Source organism: Rhinolophus sinicus, linkage group LG02 (assembly GCF_036562045.2).
Source record: "Rhinolophus sinicus isolate RSC01 linkage group LG02, ASM3656204v1, whole genome shotgun sequence".
NCBI lineage: Eukaryota > Metazoa > Chordata > Mammalia > Chiroptera > Rhinolophidae > Rhinolophus > Rhinolophus sinicus.
The window spans coordinates 185,738,832-185,759,231 of record NC_133752.1 but is presented as its reverse complement, the minus strand read 5'-3'; the positions used below and the strand labels follow the sequence as shown (position 1 = coordinate 185,759,231).

General features: G+C 35.9%; 1 protein-coding gene across 4 annotated transcripts in view; it reads left to right on the top strand.

Annotated features, from left to right (window-relative positions):
• The window catches only part of SLC41A2 (solute carrier family 41 member 2), a 105,915-nt gene that overhangs the window by 17,700 nt on the left and 67,815 nt on the right, over positions 1 to 20,400 (top strand). For 3 of the 4 annotated variants that reach the window (XM_019728466.2, XM_074326246.1, XM_074326245.1), the window contains exons 2-3: positions 5,391 to 6,091; positions 19,613 to 19,720. In XM_019728466.2, the coding sequence (XP_019584025.2) occupies positions 5,537 to 6,091; positions 19,613 to 19,720 (663 nt within the window). In that variant the 5' untranslated portion in view covers positions 5,391 to 5,536. Of the gene's footprint in view, positions 1 to 247; positions 461 to 5,390; positions 6,092 to 19,612; positions 19,721 to 20,400 lie in introns of those variants that run through there. The other variant, XM_074326247.1, reaches the window with a different exon arrangement.

Here is a 20,400-nt window from a genome sequence, read left to right as displayed (position 1 = left end):
CTTCTGATATACAGTACAAGAGTCTCTCCAGGCTCTATACTTAGGGGTGGACTTTTGGAATGCGGGGCATAAGTCTCTTCGATTTTAGTAGATAACACCAAATTGTTTTCCAAAAAGTGCACAGCCCTGACCAAAGGGTAGAGGAGACTTGATTGCAGGGAGTAAATATAGTGAGTTAGGTCATTGTTTCAGTTTGATGCCAAGATAATTCAGCAACAACACTGTGTACCTGTGGTTTATCTAATCTGCATATAGTCTCCTGGAGTGAGTTTGTGCCGTGGAACAGACTTTGCAGTCCTGTGTACCAGGGAGCACTCTTGAGGGAGAGTACAGTTTGGGGAAGGGAGATCTGGCTTCATCTCCCTGGGTGAAGATGTCCCAGCGAGGGAAGGTGTTAGGCCACCGCCTGAGGAAGACCTCAGAGTAGGAGCTGTCCCGTTTCATCACCCAATGGAAGAAGGTAATGTAATTTAGTGTGACCTGCTCATCCGGGTATCTTGCGGCTTCCCCTCCAGGACAGGGGAAAGAGAAGGGCTCTGGATGAATAGACGTGCCCTGAGTAAATATTTGAAGTGGGATAGCTGAAAATTATGAGACACTCTTAGCCTTAAAATGTAGAAGAAAAGTGATAAGCTTCAGCTTCCATGTGGCAAATCATTTTTTTTTCTCTCACTTTTCTTCAAAAGAAAGTTTTGTTTTTCTTTTAAATTTTGGCATGTTAGCTTCCTTTCTTTCTTTCCCTTTTCTTGAAAAGGTGATTATTTTTTTCTTTATATTTTAACACATTAGCATCCTTTCTGTCCCCTAAAATTCCGGAAGCGTTTTTTAATATATCTAATTTTCAGTCTGATGGGTGTAAATCAGATTCCATTTTGCATGTACAGGGAGGTGCGTCTCAAACATTCATGTGTAAGTTTCACACACCACTTGGGGATGCTATTAAAAGTGCAGGGTTTGCGTCAGTAAGTTGGGGGAGGGCTGGGAGCTGAGAGCTTGCATCTCTAACAAATTCGCAGGTGATGGACCACAGACCATACTTTGAGTAGCAAGTGTCTCTAAGGCACTAAAAATAGAGTTACCCTGTGTTGGCTGCACACAGCGCCTAAGGCGTCTTTGGAACAAAACTGCACAACATTTGATACAGCCAATTCAATCTAAGGTTTTTGAATCATGCCTGATATTTTTATTGACATTGCATGAGCATATAAAGAATTTTTTTAATGTAGCAGTTTGAGGGAAAAAAGCACCAAGCCACAACTTTAACTAACCACTCTGCTTGTCGTACATACTACAGATGGTATTTTTAAAAAAAACTTCCTGTCTTGTGCAAATATTGGCCATTAGTGAATAAAGCCATTAGAAAAATAAAGGACTTATTTTTTTCTTCCTAAGGATTTATTACTTTATAACTTACAAAGAAAATTCAGAATTTAAACCTGAGCCACTAAAGTTTTAAAGACACTCTCTGTTTTGGCTATGTTGGTTCTGGATTAATCTAACCTAGTAAGTAGCTAAAGAGTGACCTATAAATATCTCCACTAACATTTTTTATCTCAAGCATCGCTAAGCTAGGGTAAACTTTGACCAATTCTATTAACTTATTTTTTAAATTTTTACTTGTTTCTACTCCTATTCATGGATGAATAACAATGCAGAATAACTGATATTTAGTATGATATATAATATAATATAATTTTAACTTATTTTCATATATGTGTACATTATCCATTTTAAATCAACCACAAAATATTTTGATTGTAACCCATTATGCGACAAGAAGAGTTTCTAAGTGATTTCTTGAAAGGAGGGAAGTTTAAGGGATTTTTAAGGCCACTAATAGACCTCATCAATAAGCAAGTATTAGAATAACTGATGATCACTCAGGAACTGGATGAAATGAAGGATAAAATAAAAATAAGCACATTTTCCTCAGTGCCCTATGGTGACTTGTGGTCCATGCCATGCGCTTATAGAAAGATAATTTCTACCACCAAATTGCATTATTGAAAAAATAGCTGTTAAAACAGAAACACCACTCAGACTAGCTTCAGCAATGACGGGGTTTTATTGACCCATATAACTGGAAAGAACAAGGGTGGAAAGGGCTTTAAATAAATGAAATAGAGGTTTTAATTATGCTGCCAGGACCCTTTCATCATGGCTTAGCTTTGGTTCTGTCTTTCTATGGATCTTCTCATGTAGATGGGCTTTCCTCTAAGTGGTAGTGATGGTGATGGCAGTAGAGGGAACCTTTTGAGGAGGAAGATACAGTGATGGCTTCAGAAATACGTTATTCCAAAGGGAAGTGAGAAAACGATCCCAGAGGGCTTCCACTCTAAAGTAGCCCTGTAAATCATTCATTTTCCTTTATAGCCTTTGTCACAAATGATCTCATTTATTTTTTTTTTGCTTACCTGATTGTTTGTCCTCCCCATCAGAAGCAGGAATGGTACCTATTTTATTAATTGTGTAATCTAGCAGGCAGTCAAAAAATATATGAAATTTCAGGGAAAGACTCAGCTCCTGCTTGAGCCACCTGTCGGTAAGTGGTCTGGAACTATAATTGATAGACCTACCAGAACCTGATGGAATAGGGGAAGGACAATTTCACACAGGAAATGGAAATACCATTAGTTTAAAAAATTGGGGAAAGATGCCAAGCAAACAATAAGAATACATGTCCACCATTTGTGTTTTATGTTCTTTAAGCATGGTTTAATATTTCACCCAACTGCCCAGTCTGTGTGTAAGATTCTGCAGTACTTTGAGGGTGCTTTGAAGGTGCTTGGATGGAGTGGAGCTGAAATCCAGCTCAAAGCTCCATTCCCAGGGCTTCCTTTTTAAAAATCTACACAAAGGCTCTGTATGGTCTCTGTGCACAGTGGCCCTGGTTGAGTATCTGTATCTCCATGTAACATTCTGAGTAGCTTATGTTGAAGCAAGAATACTAGGAGCTGGACTTGCTGCGTGTGCTTCCCAGTGGCCAGCTCACTTCGTGCTTAGCCACGTCCTGCACATATCCTGAGAGCGATGACTGGGGAAAATCCTCTTTTTTTCCCCTCCCCTCCCATTTTTCTACTTAGTGTTAGTTGGTCAAGTGTCCTGAGGACTTACTTTGAGCTTTCTGAACTTGAGAGTGACTGGATGGTGATACAGATGTCATCCTTCCTTCTGGTTTATCAGCATTTCCATTTTGGTCAACCTGATAATTCTTCTTCAAGAGGTAGATGAAACTGCCTGTATTCGTTCCTGGAGGTTCAATGGAGTAGATTTCTCTGAAAGCTCAATCCCTTTGAGGTTTGTTTTGTATTTTGTTTGATTAAAGACCTCTTGGAGGCAGTGATAAGCTCGCTAGTTACATAGAGGTGAGTGGATTGAAGGAAGTGAAACTCACTCAGTCTGACTCATTTCAGGCTGCTGGGATATACAGCTGAGCCTCTCATTACATGGAATGTTCTCAGGCAGTTTTTCTACCCTTCTTTCTCTTTCGGGGGTTTGGTTCCTTCTCTGCTTCATTTTGGACATTGGTTCCTTTCATCAGATTTTCTTTGAACACTGACTTTCTCTGTATACCGACCAATCTGCAGTGGCAAAAAATGGCAATTAGTATGAAATCTACTCATTGGATTCTCAGTGCAAGTCCAAAGGAAGTCTGCATTATAATCACTTGGGAGCTTTAAAAAAGATTTATAGGCCTCAGAGATAGATATTCTGTGTCAGTAGGTCTGGGGTCCTAGAATCTATATTTTAAGAATGTTCCCCAGTAGGAATTCCCAGACCCCTCCATAATCACAGGAGGGAAAGAAGGAAAGTGAGTGAATGATGATGTAGATGAGTCACGCCCTGCCACCCACTTGTCCCCTTCTCTTTTTCTCTTTGACACTCCTTGGTATTGGTCTTCCTATCCAAGGAGAAGAGTCTTTGCAAAACAAATGATGAAGAATGTAATAATTTTCATTAAAAGCGGCAGCACTGGCATCAACAATTCTTAGTCTAGTTTGGTGGGTGGGCAGTCCATTTAGGCAAGGGGCCATCTATCCCTTATCAAATCAGTGCCAATTTCTTGATCTTGGGTGTTCTTGGAAGTATAAGATCAGCCTGAGTGTTTCTGAGAAACACCTGAGCCTTTGGATCCATTGTGATAGGTGGCTTTGAAAGCATCAGCAGCTATGGCAACAGTTGTCCAAATAGGCTCTCTACCTGGGCAGGTGGTGGTCTGACCTTGCTACATCAGTGCCTATCACTCCCAAACTAGCTATAGTATGTATGTGTCTGTGTCTCAGAGTTCTAAGTTGGCCAGCCAATCGGGCTTACTCTGGAATTGTGGGTCACAGCAGACTTTGCGAAGGGTGTTAAGTGGTAAGTGCATTACAAGCTTTCTTTTGGTTGGCTTGCAAAGCAGAGGATTAAGGGAATATTTGTAATCCCTTTTCATTTTGGTTATTTCCTAGATAATGGAAGGATTATATTCCTAAATCAATTGTAATGATTTTTTTATGTCAGGCTATAAATATGACTCCAACCTAATTGTATATGTGAAATAAATGTGCTGTACAATATTCAGGATATTTACCAAGTGTTTTTAATGGCAAACATTGTCATTGTCTCTTCATAATTTAATAACAACATGTATGTTAAGATGTAAATAAAATAACATGGTTTATTATTTAATATGCTTAAAATATAATGTCATATACCTTTTTATTGTGTGCTGACGTATGTAAAGGGTTGTAGCAATTTGATTTCGAGACCTCTCTATAGTAATAGAAGCCATTGCTTTAATAAACAAATTTGTCCACTGTAAAGTTAACTTTAGGGACAGTTGAAGACTTTACATACTGTGTTAACCCGAAAATAAGACCTAGCTGGACCATCAGCTCTAATGCGTCTTTTGGAGCAAAAATTAATATAAGACCCAGTATTATATTATATTATATTATACTTAGTATTATATTATATTATATTATAATTTTAACATAAGACCCAGTATTATATTATATTATACCTAGTATTATATTATATTATATTATAATTTTAATATAAGACTGGGTCTTATATTAATTTTTGCTCCAAAAGATGCACTAGAGCTAATGGTCCAGCTAGGTCATATTTTTGGGGAAACACGGTAGGTATTAATTACATAAAGTATGCAAAGATAAGAAAAACTTTTAACCAAGATTGAGCACAAAAAATAGCTCTGTACTATATTTCTGTGAACAAAGCAGTTGTATGGCACAAAGAAGTTACGTGTTAAGCCCGTGAAGTATAGTGTGGGGACCTTAGGATTGGTTTAAGAACATACGTGTTTTATACCTTTAATTATGAAAATCTTAAGTATCAAGATAATTAATCTGATTTTTTTTTAACTTATTTTATTTTTTGTTTTCCAGTTCCAAGTCCTGTGTGGAACTTCTAAACATCTTTTCCTACAAAATGAAGTCAACCTCTTTAAACCAGCGTTTGTGTGGTTCTGTTCATCTGCTACGGTTCATGAAGCTTGAGATCTAAGGAGTACAGGGTCTTTTGCGATGACAATATGACTAATAATAGTAAAGGAAGATCTGTTAATAAAACAAGTGAGGGTCCAAGTAGCGGAGGAGGTTTTGTAGACTGGACATTACGCTTACATACAGTTCAATCTGATAAGTTTCTAAACTTATTGTTGAGTATGGTGCCAGTAATTTACCAGAAAAACCAGGAAGACAGGCACAAAAAGACTAATGGCATTTGGCAAGATGGATTATCAACTGCGGCACAGACTTTTAGCACTAGACCTGAGCAGCACTTGGAGTACCACAGTTTCTCAGAACAGTCTTTCCATGGCAACAATGGGCACACACCATCAGGCTGTAGCCCAGTGTATGACGACTATGCCAACTATAATTACTGTGATGAAAGGGAGACGTCAGAAACTACTGCCATGTTGCAGGATGAAGACACAGCGAGTGACGGTGATGAAGATGCCGTTGTCGAAGCAAACCAAAAATTACCAAAGGAATCCAGTGGGGTCATGGCACTGCAAATACTGGTGCCATTTTTGCTCGCTGGTTTTGGAACAGTTTCCGCTGGCATGGTTTTGGATGTAGTCCAGGTAGGTTTTCATCTTTAACTACATTGCCATTGTTGTTTCAAGTGCTTTATGTAGGTTAGTAATCTTGTTTATTTTAGATTTTATTTATCCCTCAGTAAAAGGAACTGATAATGACTCTGGTAGAGAATTTGCTGTTTCTAGGTGTTTTTTGTTTGTTTTCCTTTAGAGGTTCTAAGAAAATAATCTCATTCTGACCATAAAGTAACTCTTCATAAAGTATTACAATAGTAAAGTAATCCCAAAAGGGGTAAATCAGTTAAATGAAAAACTTAATAAATGTATAATCTAAATACTTCTTTATTTTTAAAATAAAAATTAATATATACTTGTTAAAATAAATTTAAACAATACAAGAGTATTAAATAAAAGATAAAAAGTCTTTCTTATTCCTCATCTCCAAACCAAAACTCTCTTCCCCTCCAGAATTTACCATTGTTACCATTTGTTGTGTATACTCACAGACTTTTTTCATTCATATATATATATATATATATATATATATATATACACACACACACATATGTGTACTTTTATTTTCAAAATTTAAAATGAATCCTTTATATATTTTTATGCAACTTATTTTCATTGCTTAGTAATACATCTGGACAGTTTTCCAAATTAGTAACAAAGATATTTGCATTTTAAAATGAATGTTTGATATTCCATTGTATGTATATACCAAAATTTACTTATTCCGCCATGCTAATACTATAAATATTTTTATAAATATGTTTTTATATATTTATACTATTATTTTCATAGGATATATTTAAAAAATGGGATTGCTGAGTACTAGGGTAGGTGTATGTGTTTAAAATTTTATAGATAACTGTCAAGTTGCCTTTCAAAAAGTTTGTACTAATTTATATTTCTACTATTAATATATAAATAAGTACTTTTATTTTTCCATGCCCTATCAACATTGGATAGTCTTGATCTTTTTCATTTTTGGCAATTAACAGGAAAATCTTTTATCTTTATTAACATTCCTTATTGTTTAGCATATTTTCATGTTTATTGACCATTCTCATTTTTTCTATGAATATTTCTTATACGAATTACTTTTGCATATCTTTTATCTGTTTTAAGGTGTGTGCTACTTATTGATTTGTAGTTCTTAATGTAGTATCATTACAAATTACCTAGTATATACTTATCTTTCTAAAGTAGTAAATTGTTAAAAGGTGGCATTCTGTTACTATCAGTTTTTATTTATCAATCAGAGAAAGATTGGTTCTGGGAAAGTGCTAGATAGGTTATCTTGTAATGTATTCCTATCTTTCATTGTTTGCACCCTAAAAGAAATCTCAAGTCAGTTGTGATTCTAAGATACTTTTCAACAGATAACATTTTTATTTAAATAGAAAACGCACAAAAATAGAAACTCAATTTTTCCACCATCAGATGGAGAAAAGATATGAAAAGAACTGTGTTAAGAACTTTATTGAATTTTTGTGTAGACTATAATACTAACTGGTAACCAAACCTGTTTGTTCACCTGAAATATAATTTTTCAAGTTATTACAGTGACATCACAGTTGCTAAATTAATAAGTGGCTTTGGTTGACTTTTTTGTGATACACCAATTATTCTGAAACAATATTCAATATTTAGCTATAAAAATGATAACATCTCTAGGAATAATCTGTTAGCTTATAGCTTGTTGGAATATTTGCATAGTTCGTTATGTACATTCCTCTGATGTAATGTTCACTTATTTCTTGATACTATTTGAAAGAACAGCACATGTATAATTGGAAAAGGTTCCTTTTATGATTTTATGAAGTTTAATACCTCTAGCATTAAAGACTATAATATTAAACTTTTAGTGTCAAAAATCATAAAAACAATTGTTTTGAAAGGTTTAATTTGAATGTGCTTTTAAATTTTTTTAAACTGTGAAATTTAACACATACAGAGCATAAAAAACAAAAAAGTACAGCTCAGTGAGTTTTCGTGACACAAACGACCATATAATTATTGACCAGGTCAAGAAATAGAATCTTACGAGCACTTTGTTAGTCTTCCCGGGGCTCCCTTCCAATCGCTACTCTTTTTACCCATCACGGAAGGTAATCGATAATCTGAATCTATGATGTGTTTGTCTTTATAAGTGTGTGTCATTAAACACCATCATATGGTTTTGTTTAATACTTTTCAAACTTTATACAAGGGAAGTATAGAGTGTGTGTTCCTTTGTGTCTGGCTTTTTTTGCTCAACTTTATGTAAGTTTTATGAAACTAGTTCATTTATTTTTATTGCAGTATTATAATCTAATGTATGAATATATGCAATTTATCTATTCTGTTGATGGACGTTGGGATGAATGGTGTTTCCAGACTCCCTGTGCACATGTACATGCATTTCTGTTCAGTATATATGTAGAAATGGAATTTCTGGGTCTGAGGATATACAAATATTCAAATTTAGTACATGTCAAATGGTTTTCCCAAGTGGTTGTACCAAATTATAGACTAATTAACAGTGTATGAGAGGTCCCAGTTTTCTATATTCTTATTTATACAAGGTATCAGCAGTCTTTTTAATTTTATAAATTCTGGCATATGTGAGGTGTTATCTCATTATATTTTTAATGGGGATTTCCCTGATAAGTAATGATGCTGACTGGCCATTTGGACATTACTGGTAGAGTTTCTTTGCCCATTTTGCTATTTTATTGTCTTTTTCTTATTGATTTGTAGGAGTTACTTGTATATTCTGGATATAAGCCCTTTAGTTTTATATGTTACAAATATCTTTCGCTGCCTCTGGCTTGTCTTTTCACTGTTTCAATGGTGTTTTGATGAACAGAAGTTCTTAATTTTGATATAGTTCCCCCCTTTCCTACTTTCGCATGACTTGTGCTTTTTGTCTCCTTTTAAGAAATCTTTCCACATGGTAATTACAATTTTTTAAATATATATAATACCTTCTTGAGCTTTGTTTTTTTTTTTTCCTTTTACATTTAGATTATTCCCTCCCTGAAGTTAATTTTTGTGTAGAGTGTGAGGTAGGGGGTATGTTGTTCTCTTTTATGTGGATGCCCAATTTCATCTGCACTATTACATAACCAAAATCTTTGTTTACAAAAGTGCTCATTTATGTGGAGGTCTGTTTCTGGGCTTTCTGTTCTGTTTCTTTGGGTATTTATGAATCTTGGTGCGAATGCCACACTATCTTAATTACCCTAGTTTATAGGTCTTGATATCTAGTAGAAAATGTTCTCTCCTTGTTCTTCTTCCTCAAAAATGCTTGGGTTATTCTTTTTCCTTTGCATTTCCATGTATAAAAGCTTGTCAGTTTTCACACACAAAAAAGTTGTCGCAATTTTGATTCATATTGCATTGAATCCAGAGATAACTAGGGGGAGAATTAACTCTTTCCAACGTGGAGTCTTCCAATACGCATACATGGAATAGCCCTCCATTTATTTAGGTCATCTTTAATTCCTCTCACTGATGTTTTATAGTTTCTGACCACAGGTCTTTTATGTTTTTTGTTAGATTCATTTCTAGTTTTTTGATACTGTTTATATTATTGTAAGTGATACAGTTCTTTAAAAAATTCATTTCCTGTTTGTTGCAGGTATATATATTAGCTGGTAGATACAAGCTCAATACACACCTTGTGTATTGTGTGTGTGTGTGTGTGTGTGTGTATTGACTTTGTATCTACCAGCGAATAAAATCACTTATTAATGTTGATAATTTATCTGTAAATTCTTTTGGAATTTCTTCATTATAACCATTTTTTTAATTAAAGTTTATTGGGGCAACAATAGTTAGTAAAGTTACATAGATTTCAGGTGTACAATTCTGTATTACATCATCTATGTATCCCATTGTGTGTTCACCACCCAGAGTCAGTTCTCCTTCCATCACCATATATTTGATCCCCCTTTACCCTCGTCTACCACCCTCCTCCCCCCTTACACTCTGGTAACCACTAAACTATATGTCTGTGTCTAGTTTTTGTTTCTTTGTTTGTTTTGTTCTATGTAGGATATAAAACTAAAAGCAACAAAGGAACATTATAACCATATTATCTATGAATAATAACAGTTTTATTTCTTTCTAAACCTTACGTATTTTAATTCTTTTTCTTGCCATTCTGTACTGGCTAGGGCTTCCAAAGCATTATAAAACAGAAGTGGGGCAAACAAGCAACCTTGTCTTGTTCCACATCTCAAAGAGCACGCTTTCAACAGGTCATCATGAAGCATGGGGTTTGCTGTTGATTTTTGTAATATTCTTTATCAGATTAAGGAAGTTTTGTGTTTTAGTATGCTAAGGTTTTTTTGTTGTTTTTTTTTAAAAATTACTGGATGTTGAATTATCAAGTGCCTTTTCTGTTTCTATCAATAAGATTATGATTTTTATCCTTTATTTGTTGCTGTGTTGAATCATATTGATTAAACCAACCTTGTATCTCTGGGATAAATATAACCCGGTCATGATTTATTGTTCATTTTATAAAATTCTGATTGCTTGTTAATATTGTTTAGAATTTTTGTATCTGTATTCATATATAAGATCAGCATATAGTTGGCCTTCTACAGTCGTTATAGGTTTCATATTAGGGCAGTGCTAGTCTCATAAATGAATTTTAAAATGTTCTCTTTTTTCCTCCTATTCTTTGTTAAGTTTTATGTCAGTCTGTCATTATCTCTTCCTTAAGTATTTGGTATATAATTCCTTGATGAAGGAATCTGGGCCTACAGTTTTCTTTGTGGGAATGTTTTTAATTACAGCTTGAGTTTCTTTAAACGTCACAGGGCTAATCACATTTTCTATTTCTTTTTGTATTGCTTTTGTTCTTTTATTTTTAACCATTACATTCCTAGATGTGTATCTAGCAGTGTATTGAGTTAGGTGCTCAATGAATATTTGTAGAATAAATGTCGAACAATTGTCATTGATTAAAGGTTTGCTGTAGTCCAAGCTCTTTACATACATCATCTTATTTTAATCCTTAGGAGAAAACTGTGGAGGAGGAGTTATTATCTTTGTTTGATCAGATAGAAAATTTCATGTTATTAAGGGATAGAGCTGGGGCTTGGATCCTGGTCTAACTTCAATGTCTGTCTTTTTCACCACTATACACGCTATAACTGTAATGCATGTGAAAGCATTTGTAATCCTTTAAGAGCTACTTACTTCTAAAATGATAAGATTTCAAGGCCAGTTTTAAAACTGAAAGAGATAAAGTTTGTCTATGGTGTTGTCTTAGTCTGCTTGGACTGGTATAGCCAAAGATCCTAGACTGGGTGGTTTAAACAACAGACATTTACTTTCACAGTTCTGGAGGTTGGGAAGTCCCAGATCAAGGTGCCAGCCTTTTCAGTTCCTGGTGAGAGCTCTCTTCCCGGCTTGCAGATGGCTGCCTTCTCCCTATGTCCTCACATGGTAGAGAGAAAGCGCTCTGGTGCCTTTTACTCTTGTAAGGGCACTGGCCTATTGGATTATGGCCCCAACCTTATGACCCCAATTAACTTTTATCACCTCCTCACGAGCCTTATCTTCAAATACAGTCACACTGAAGGTTAGGGCTTCAGCATATGAATCATGGAGGACACAGTTCAGTCCGTAGCAGGTGCTGTTCCACGTGCTGCCTCAGCTGGATCATCAAATTCAGGATACGGATTTAAACGGTCATTAGTGTCTCCAGGTAGTGTTCTAATACGTGACAGATGGCAGATTAGGATCGCTTGCTTGGTCATTATCCTCCTTCCATTTAATGGGACATCTACTTCCTGTTTTATACGACAGCTACTCCAGCCCTGCCTCTGTGCTTTCTACTTGTCTTCTTTAATTTTCAATCAGTTTGCAGATGTCAGTTGATGTTTGCCAAGAAAATTTGCCAAGATCACCTGTTTTGAGTTGAAGTAAAGATTGAGTTTTATAAATACTTCCTCCTTTACAAACGAGGAAATTGATTGAGGCTCAGAGAGCTCACCCAGCTGGCAAATACAGGGTGGGAATTCAAATTTAGAAGTTTTACCCCCAAATCGATGCCTTTTTGTAGTGGTGGGGAAAAACAAATATGTAGCTATAACTACAGTGTATGACTGAACATTTAAGTACCTTTAGAAGTAAAAACTGAGTGTTATCACAACTCTGCCGTGGCACCAAAAACACCTCTAGGGACACAGAATTCCTGTTTTTACATATTCAAGCTTCTACAAAAGAGTAAGTTTTTGTCCCACCGAACCCTGTGTGCTTGTGCCTTATAACATCCCCAAATTAAAGAACTTAGTAAAAAGAACATGTAAAGCACTAATGACAGTACCTGGGAGATAAACGTTCAATAAATGGTGTCATGTTAACAAGTGTCATGCATTGAATGTTCTTTGTCAGTAAGTTGCCTGAGTTACTTCAGTCGATGCTTATGAGGCTCTGAGGTGGGTGATGCTATTTCCGTTAGATGTGTGAGGCTTAGAGATCAAATGATTTGCTTAAGATCACACGCCTGCTAAGTGGCTGAATTCAACTCAAGTTTGCTGACTCTAAAACTCATACTTTTAACTAATGTACTATCTCCTTGTTTACAGGGAACGTATCTTTGGATCACCTTCCGCTAGTCAGAACTCTTCTCTTGTAAGAAATTGAAACCCAACTAACCAGTTCATTTAAGCAATAAAAAAAGTAATGCATTGTCTTTTGTAACTGGGAAGAACAGGGGTACAGCCTGCCTCAAATATAACGAGATCAGGGACTTAACTTTATGACCACTTTCTCTCTGTCGATTCTCGCTGCAACTTCCATTTTGTTTGTTGCCTTCATTCTCTCTGATCACAGGTAGCTGCTGACAGTTGTAGGGCCATATCCTTATAGTTTGTTTTACAAAGGGAAAGAATGAGCTCTCCTCTGTCTTCAGTTTGGAAAATTCTAGGACAGACCTCTGCAGTTGGCTTGTGTTTGGTCACATGCTTACCCCGAGGACCAGTCAGTGTGACTAGGGAGATAACAGTAATGTGACAGGCCCAGTCGGAGTTACATTTCTGTCCCTGGAGGAGATGGGCACTCAGACCAGCAATTTCACCAGAACCACAAAGGATAGGAATTTAACTTCTTCTCAAAGGAGAAGGAGTGGATATTGTTATAGCGGACATGGCGAAGTGTGCCCAAGAGGCAAGAACAACACTTTTAGAGGAGTAACTCCTCTCATGTAGGACTTGGCTCCCCCCACGGTCTTTCTGTTTATCTGAATCAGTGGTTCTCAAAGTGTGCTCCCTGAACCAACAGTGGTAGCATCATCCGGGAACTTATTAGATACACAGATTCTCAGGCTCCATTCCAGCTCTACTGAATCAAAAACCCTTGTGGGGGGCGGGCAGTAGTCTGTTGTTACAAGCATTCCTGGTGATTTTGATGTGGGCTACAGTTTGAGAACTACTGATCTAAACGAATCCAAGTTCTGTTCTTACTGGAAAGTGGGGTTGGGTGGGGTAGGCAGACCACACAATCTTTGGTCCCACTTAAGTAGGGCCCAGTCCAAAACACCAGCCAAATGCCTCACACAGAGCAAACATTCAATAATGCCTTGTTAAATGAAAGAATGCAATATAATAAACTCTACTTCTGTTATGCAGATTCCTGAATTTCGATGATCAAACTTACTTTTAAGTCATAGACTGTCATAATTGGAAATATCTTTAGAAATCATCTAGCATCACCTAGTCCAAGCTCTGTGTTTTTTTCTTAACTCACTGAAAATGAGCCATTTTAAATGATTCACTCAAGAGTATGCAGCTAGTAAATGGTAGAGCCCTGTCTCGTGGATAAGTCCTGTTCTCATTAAGACATGCTCTAGGTGTTATCTCAGATTGTCTATAGATTAAATCTATTGTAAGGTTTTATAAAATGACGTTAGTGTTAGCCACCCATCCATCTAACAGAAATACAAGTAAACTGAGCTAATATCTTTGGAACTTCCAGTAATTCTTAAGCAAATTTATACTTACCATTAGAATATTATTGAAAGCTGATGTCTATAAACCCCTTGAAGACTGTACAGTTAATGCAGAGTGTGTGCATGTTTCAAAATTCAGATGGACTGATGCTATACCTGAGTTATATTTCTAACCCTGGAACTCCAAGTAGGGCTATTTTTCTGATATGGAGAGTAGAGAGATCAGAGAGGAAAGGGATGCTTTGTGGAAGTTTTGTGAACAATATACTGGTATTTTAAAAGTGCAAAGAGAAGGTAAGAGGGCGGTATCAACGTTACACTAATTTTTATCACCAGTTTCTCAATTCACAAAGCTAGGAAGGCATCACCATGTTTTTCACTTCATATAAAGTATAGGTATAGTTTTAGAGTTTGTATTAAAGATAAAATATCTCCTTCAACATAGTTGTAACCCCAGGAAGGCACTAGCACTCCCTCTGATGTAATGGTTCTGGTTTTTACGTAATAAACACTGTAAGGACTTCTGCTTCCAGTATGTACTTTTATCTATCCCTCCCATTAAGTATTAAAAATCCTTTATATAAAATAAACTTTATGTAAAATAAACATAAGAAGACTGAAAGGTGGAATGAAGAAAGCAGGATGGCTAGGCCTCTTGGGGGCCTAAGGAACAAAACAGTGGTGAGTTTTCTGGGTTTTTCCTTTGCTTCATATATCCCACATGTGGAGCTAAAGAAGCCAGTGACCTGGAAATATTAATAGGTGCAGACAAAACAAACCAACAAAATCTAAAGGAAAAAAGCAACAATAATAACAACAACAACAAAAGCCTGTGCTCTGTAGCTAAAGGACTAAGAAAGGAGCAACAGAGCAAGACAGAAAACTTTGAGACAATAATTATTCTACCTCAGGAGGCTGGAATAAACAACATGGTTGAAGCTGGAGGGCATTTTGCTCAGTGAAATATGCCAGATAGGGAAGAACAAATATTGCACGCTGCCACTTATAGGTGGAATCTTAAAAAAAAAAGTCAAACTCATAGAAACAGAGTAGAATAGTAGTTGCTAGGGTCTAGGTGGTGAGGGAAATGGGGAGAGGTTGGTAACAGGGTACAGACCTTCAGTTACAAGATCAGTGACTTCTGAGGCTCTAATGTATACCTTGGAGACTATAGTTGATAATACAGTATTGTATACTTGATGTCTGATATTTGTTGAGAGTCGATCTTAAGCATTCTCATACACAACATGGTAACTGTGTGAGGTGATGGGACATGTTAATTAACTTGATGGTGGGAATCCTTTTTTAAATGTGTATTATATCAAGTCATGTTTTACACTTTAAATATATTACAATTTGATTTGTCAATTATACCTCAGTAAAGCTGGGGGTGGGGAGGGGCTATAACGAGGTGCCACAGCACTTCATCCGGGATGGTATCAGAGAAGGGCAGGTAGAGTGCTAGCATTTTTCATCCTGTTAGCTGATAGTGAGAGCCCCCAGGAGAACTGAAAGGAGAAATCGAAAAATCCACAATTATAGTTGGATAATATAATTCTTCTCTAAATAATTGATAGAACAACTAGATAGAAAATCAGCAAGGATATAGAAAAAGTAAGGCCATTAACCGAAGATCTAACTGACATTTATAGACCACTCCCAAAACAGCAAAATACAAGTTAGGTTTATCTCAGGGATACAAGTCTGGTTCATAATTGAAAATCAGTGTTATTCACCATATTAACAGGCTAAAAGAGAAAAATCACACAATCATAGCAACTGAAATAGAAATAGCATTTGTCAAGCTATTATTGATCTTATACCAAGAGAGACCACATCCTGGCCCATCAAATAAACCTCAATGAATCTAAAGTACTGAAATCATTCAAATTATGTTCTACAACAACAATGGAACTAACCAGAAATTGATAACAGGCAGATAACAGGAAAGTTTCCAAACATTTGGAAACTAAACATACCTTTGATAATCTGTGGTTGAAAGAGGAAGTCTCCAGAAGAATAAAAAACAACACTGAACTGAATGAAAATGAAAGTATAACATCAAAATTTGTGCGTCACAGGTAAAGCAGTACAGATAAGGAAATGTATAGAACTAAATGCATATATTAGAATGAGGAGAAATCTCAAATCAGTTATCTAAGCTCCCATCTTAAACTTAGAAAAATTTGAGCAAAATAAACCCAAAGCAAGTGGTAGAAAGGAAATAATAACGATAAAAGCAAAAAAAAAAAAAAAAAAAAAAAAAGTCAATGAAATTGAAAGCAGGAAAACAATAGGAAAAAAGTCAATGAACCAAATAACTGGTTCTTTGAAAAGATCAATAAAATTGAAAATTTATAGTAAACTGACAATGAAGAAAAAAAGAGAGAAAACGTAAATGACCAATACCAGAAAGGAGCAGGGATATCACTACAGAAACTATAGACAATAAAAGAATAATAAAGGAGTACTATAAAAACTCTACACACATAAATTTTATAATTTAATTTTAAGCTAGTATTACTGAGATACCACAACCAAAGACAATGCAATTAAAAAAAAAAAAAGCTACAGACCAATATCTCTCCTGAATATAGGCAGAAAAATCCTTAACAAAGTTTTGGCAAATAGAATTCAGCAATATATAAAATGAATTATACACCATGAATAATTAAAGTTTATTCTAGGGATGAAGTCAAGTTCAATATTTGAAAATCAGTGTAATTTACTGGGGTGATATTGGTTAAATTATATAGGTTTCAAGTGTACAATTCTATAATGTTAGGTTGGTGCAAAAGTAATTGCAGTTTTTGCAATTATTTTTAACCTTTTAAACCACAATTACATGTGTGTTTTTTAAATTTTTACTGGGGAATATTGGGGAACAGTGTGTTTTTCCAGGACCTATCAGCTCCAAGTCAAGTCGTTGTTTTCAATCTAGTTGTGGAGGGCGCAGCTCACTGGCCCATGTGGGAATCAAACCGGCGACCTTGGTGTTGTGAGCATTGCGTTCTAACCAACTGAGCTAAGGGACTGCCCCTAAACCGCAGTTACTTTTGCACCAACCTAATACATCTTCTATATATTACGTTGTGTGTTCACCAGAGTCAGTTTTCCTTCTGTCTATTTGACCCCCTTCACCCTCTTCTTGCCACCATCACCCTTACCCTCTGGTAACCACTAAACTGTTGTCTTTATCTGTGAGTTTTTGTTTGTTTTGTTCGTTTGTTACTTTTTTTTTAACGAATAATGTAGATTATTTAATGACATTTAAGAAAACACATGCTTCTGTGGCGAGCACTACTTTTAACCTCAGAACAAGCTTTGAAAGATTATCTAACATTTACATATGAAGAGGTTTGAAACAGAATTTAACAAAGGTCACACAAGAAATGAAGCCAGGATTCAAAAGGCCAACTGAATCTTGAGCCCACGAGCCTTTCCATGCCCACAATGCCTTCTAGCTTTTGTGCAGAACTGGGATAGATCTACCTCCTCAAGTTACTGTGAGAATTAAGTGAAGTAATAAACAGAAAGCTTCTGGAATACAGTGGACAGTCAATACTCGGAAGCTACTAAATAACTCTCTCAAGGTCACACAATCTGTGGTGAAACCAGGATTTAAACCGAGATTGGAACCTTGTATTCCCGGGAGAGTGAAGGAGTCCAACAAGGTTTTCTAGGCTTCAACTCCTAACGCAGTCAGTATGGCCTTTCATTACTTTCAATTTTATATCTCACATATGAGTGAAGTCATCTGGTTCTTGACTTTTTCTGTCTGACTTATTTCGCTTAGCATAATAATCTCAAGATCCATCCATGTTGTTGCAAATGGCAGTATTTCATCTTTTCTTATATATCCCATTGTATATCTATATATCTATATCTATATACCTTCTTTATCCAGTTGTCTATCCAAGGACCTTTGGTTGTTTCCATGTCTTGGCCACCGTGAATAATACGGCAGTGAACATGGGGATACATATACTTTATAGATAAATGTTTTCAGATTTTTTGGGGGTAGATATCCAGAAGAGGAATTGCTGGGCCATGTGGTAATTCTATTCTTAATTTTTTGAGGAACCTCCACACTGCCTTCCATAACGGCTGCACCAATCTGCATTCCCACCAACAGTGTATGGGGTTCCTTTTTCTCCACAACCTCTCCAACACCTGTTATTACTTGTCTTGTTAATAATAGCTATTCTAGCAGGTGTGAGGTGGTAGCTCATTGTGGCTTTGATTTGCATTTCCCTAACAGCTAGTGAAGTTAAGTGTTTTTTATGTATCTGTTGGCCCTTTGTATGTCTTCTTGGGACAAGTGTCTGTTCAGGTCTTCTGCCCAGTTTTTAATTGGATTTTTTGTTGTTGTTGAGTTGTATGAGTTCCTTATAATATATTTTGGATATTAGCCTCTTATTGGAGGTATTGTTTGCAAATATCTTCTGTTTGTATGGTTGCCTTTTTGTTAAAGAAGAAACTGCTAGGCCCATTTTTAATTGGTTTGACTCTAGAGGGGTTCCCTTGCGAGTCCTTTGAGCCAAGTTTTTACCAAAGACTGATCTGATAAACATTTCCTAACTTCTCTTTAGGCCCTACTCTGTACCTGTTTGGAACAACCTCTAGGGAAACTTTGGGGACAAATTTAATTTTTCTTTCATTTATCAGATGGAGTTAAAGTGTGCTTTTCTCACCTGTTTTGGTATTAATGGTGACTATGTTTTTTATTATTTTTTGACATAAATTAATATGATTAGGCCATAAAGTCTCATACTGGGAACTTTGTCTCTTAATAACAGCACTTTGTGATACTAAGTCATTTCTGTGGTCTTTTCAGTTCATAAAGTACTTTAATATTTGTTATTTTCGTTATGGTATTTCCCCAAGGGCTAGACAGGGCAGATAATATCTTCATTTCATGGCTGACGAAATTGAGATCAGAAAGATATGTAACTCATCCAAGATTACACAGCCAACATATGGAAGATCCATGCCTAGAATTGCAAATTTTCTCATTTCCAATTTAGTGTTCGTTTTATGATCCTGTGCTCTGCAACCTGTTGCCTCATGCCCTGAAAATGGGACCAGAACATGGATGACTTAGAACTCCTGAGGTCAATTCTAGGTCCCATATTTTGACCTTGGGAAAATCATTTAACTTCTCTGAATCTTTATTTCTTCATTAGTGAAATGAGATAATATTACTGTAATATTCCTGTGTGGTTGTTGTAATTAGTGTTGGAACCAAAATTCAAACCCATGTTATCTGATTGATTAGTCTACGCTCTTAACCGCTAATTACACTGACTTTTGGCATCGTAAGGGATAAAGTGAAATTTAAGTGTCTCAGAGATGTGTATCAAGTTAGATATATTTTGGGATATAGTGACTATCACTCCGAACCCTAACTAGATCTTCTAAAGTAACTCAAGGCTTCAGAGCTCTGGAGAATGAGGGTAAGCTAAATGTTCATTGATTAAATGACTTGTGTTATTATTCAAAATGCAAATGCAACATTGGAAAAAAGGCTGAGATTTTTTAGAAACATCTTTTTCTGAAATGCTTTTTAAAGAGGGTCAGAAAATCCTTTTTTTTTTTTTTTCTTACAGCACTGGGAGGTGTTCAAAAAAGTAACAGAAGTTTTCATTTTAGTTCCTGCACTGCTTGGTCTCAAAGGGAACTTGGAAATGACATTGGCATCTAGATTATCGACCGCAGTAAGTTTTTTTCCTGCTTCAAAGTATGTATGTTACCAATGCTGTTTCCCTCTATTATGGAGAACTTGTATCAGGAAAAACTTTTTTCCTCTATATGATAAATTCTGGACCTCAGGGCTATGCTAAGTAGTTATGCCTGATGTGATACCCCGTGAGTTCTCTGGGTTGTCTAATCAGAGAATTAATTATAGGACCTCCTTTATCCTGAGAAGTAGTAGGATATTTCCCTCCTTTTATTCCAGGGCATTCTGGCAGTTGTTATTGGTATATATTAAGTATTACAATTTTAATAAAGTTTTCCTTTCTTAAAATGTGCATACATCAGTTAGCATCAGTGCTTAACACATGGGACAACTCAGATATTGAGATTCTTTATGATTCAATGGTTGGTTGATTGGCATTTGAACTTTTTGTCATTATAAAAGTCATACATGCTTATTGTAAAGCTGAAGAACAGGGTGAAAAATATAAAGAAGAGAATTTAAAACTATCCCAAATTCTTCACCTACACATAATCACTATTAATATTTTGGTATAGATCTTTCTATACTTGGATGGATAACTATACATAGTTAGGTATGTCATAATTTATCTACATACTGTATATTCTGAAAAAGAACTGGAATCATATCTATTCTTTTTTATAATCCAGGCTATCCATCTGAACATTGACATACCAT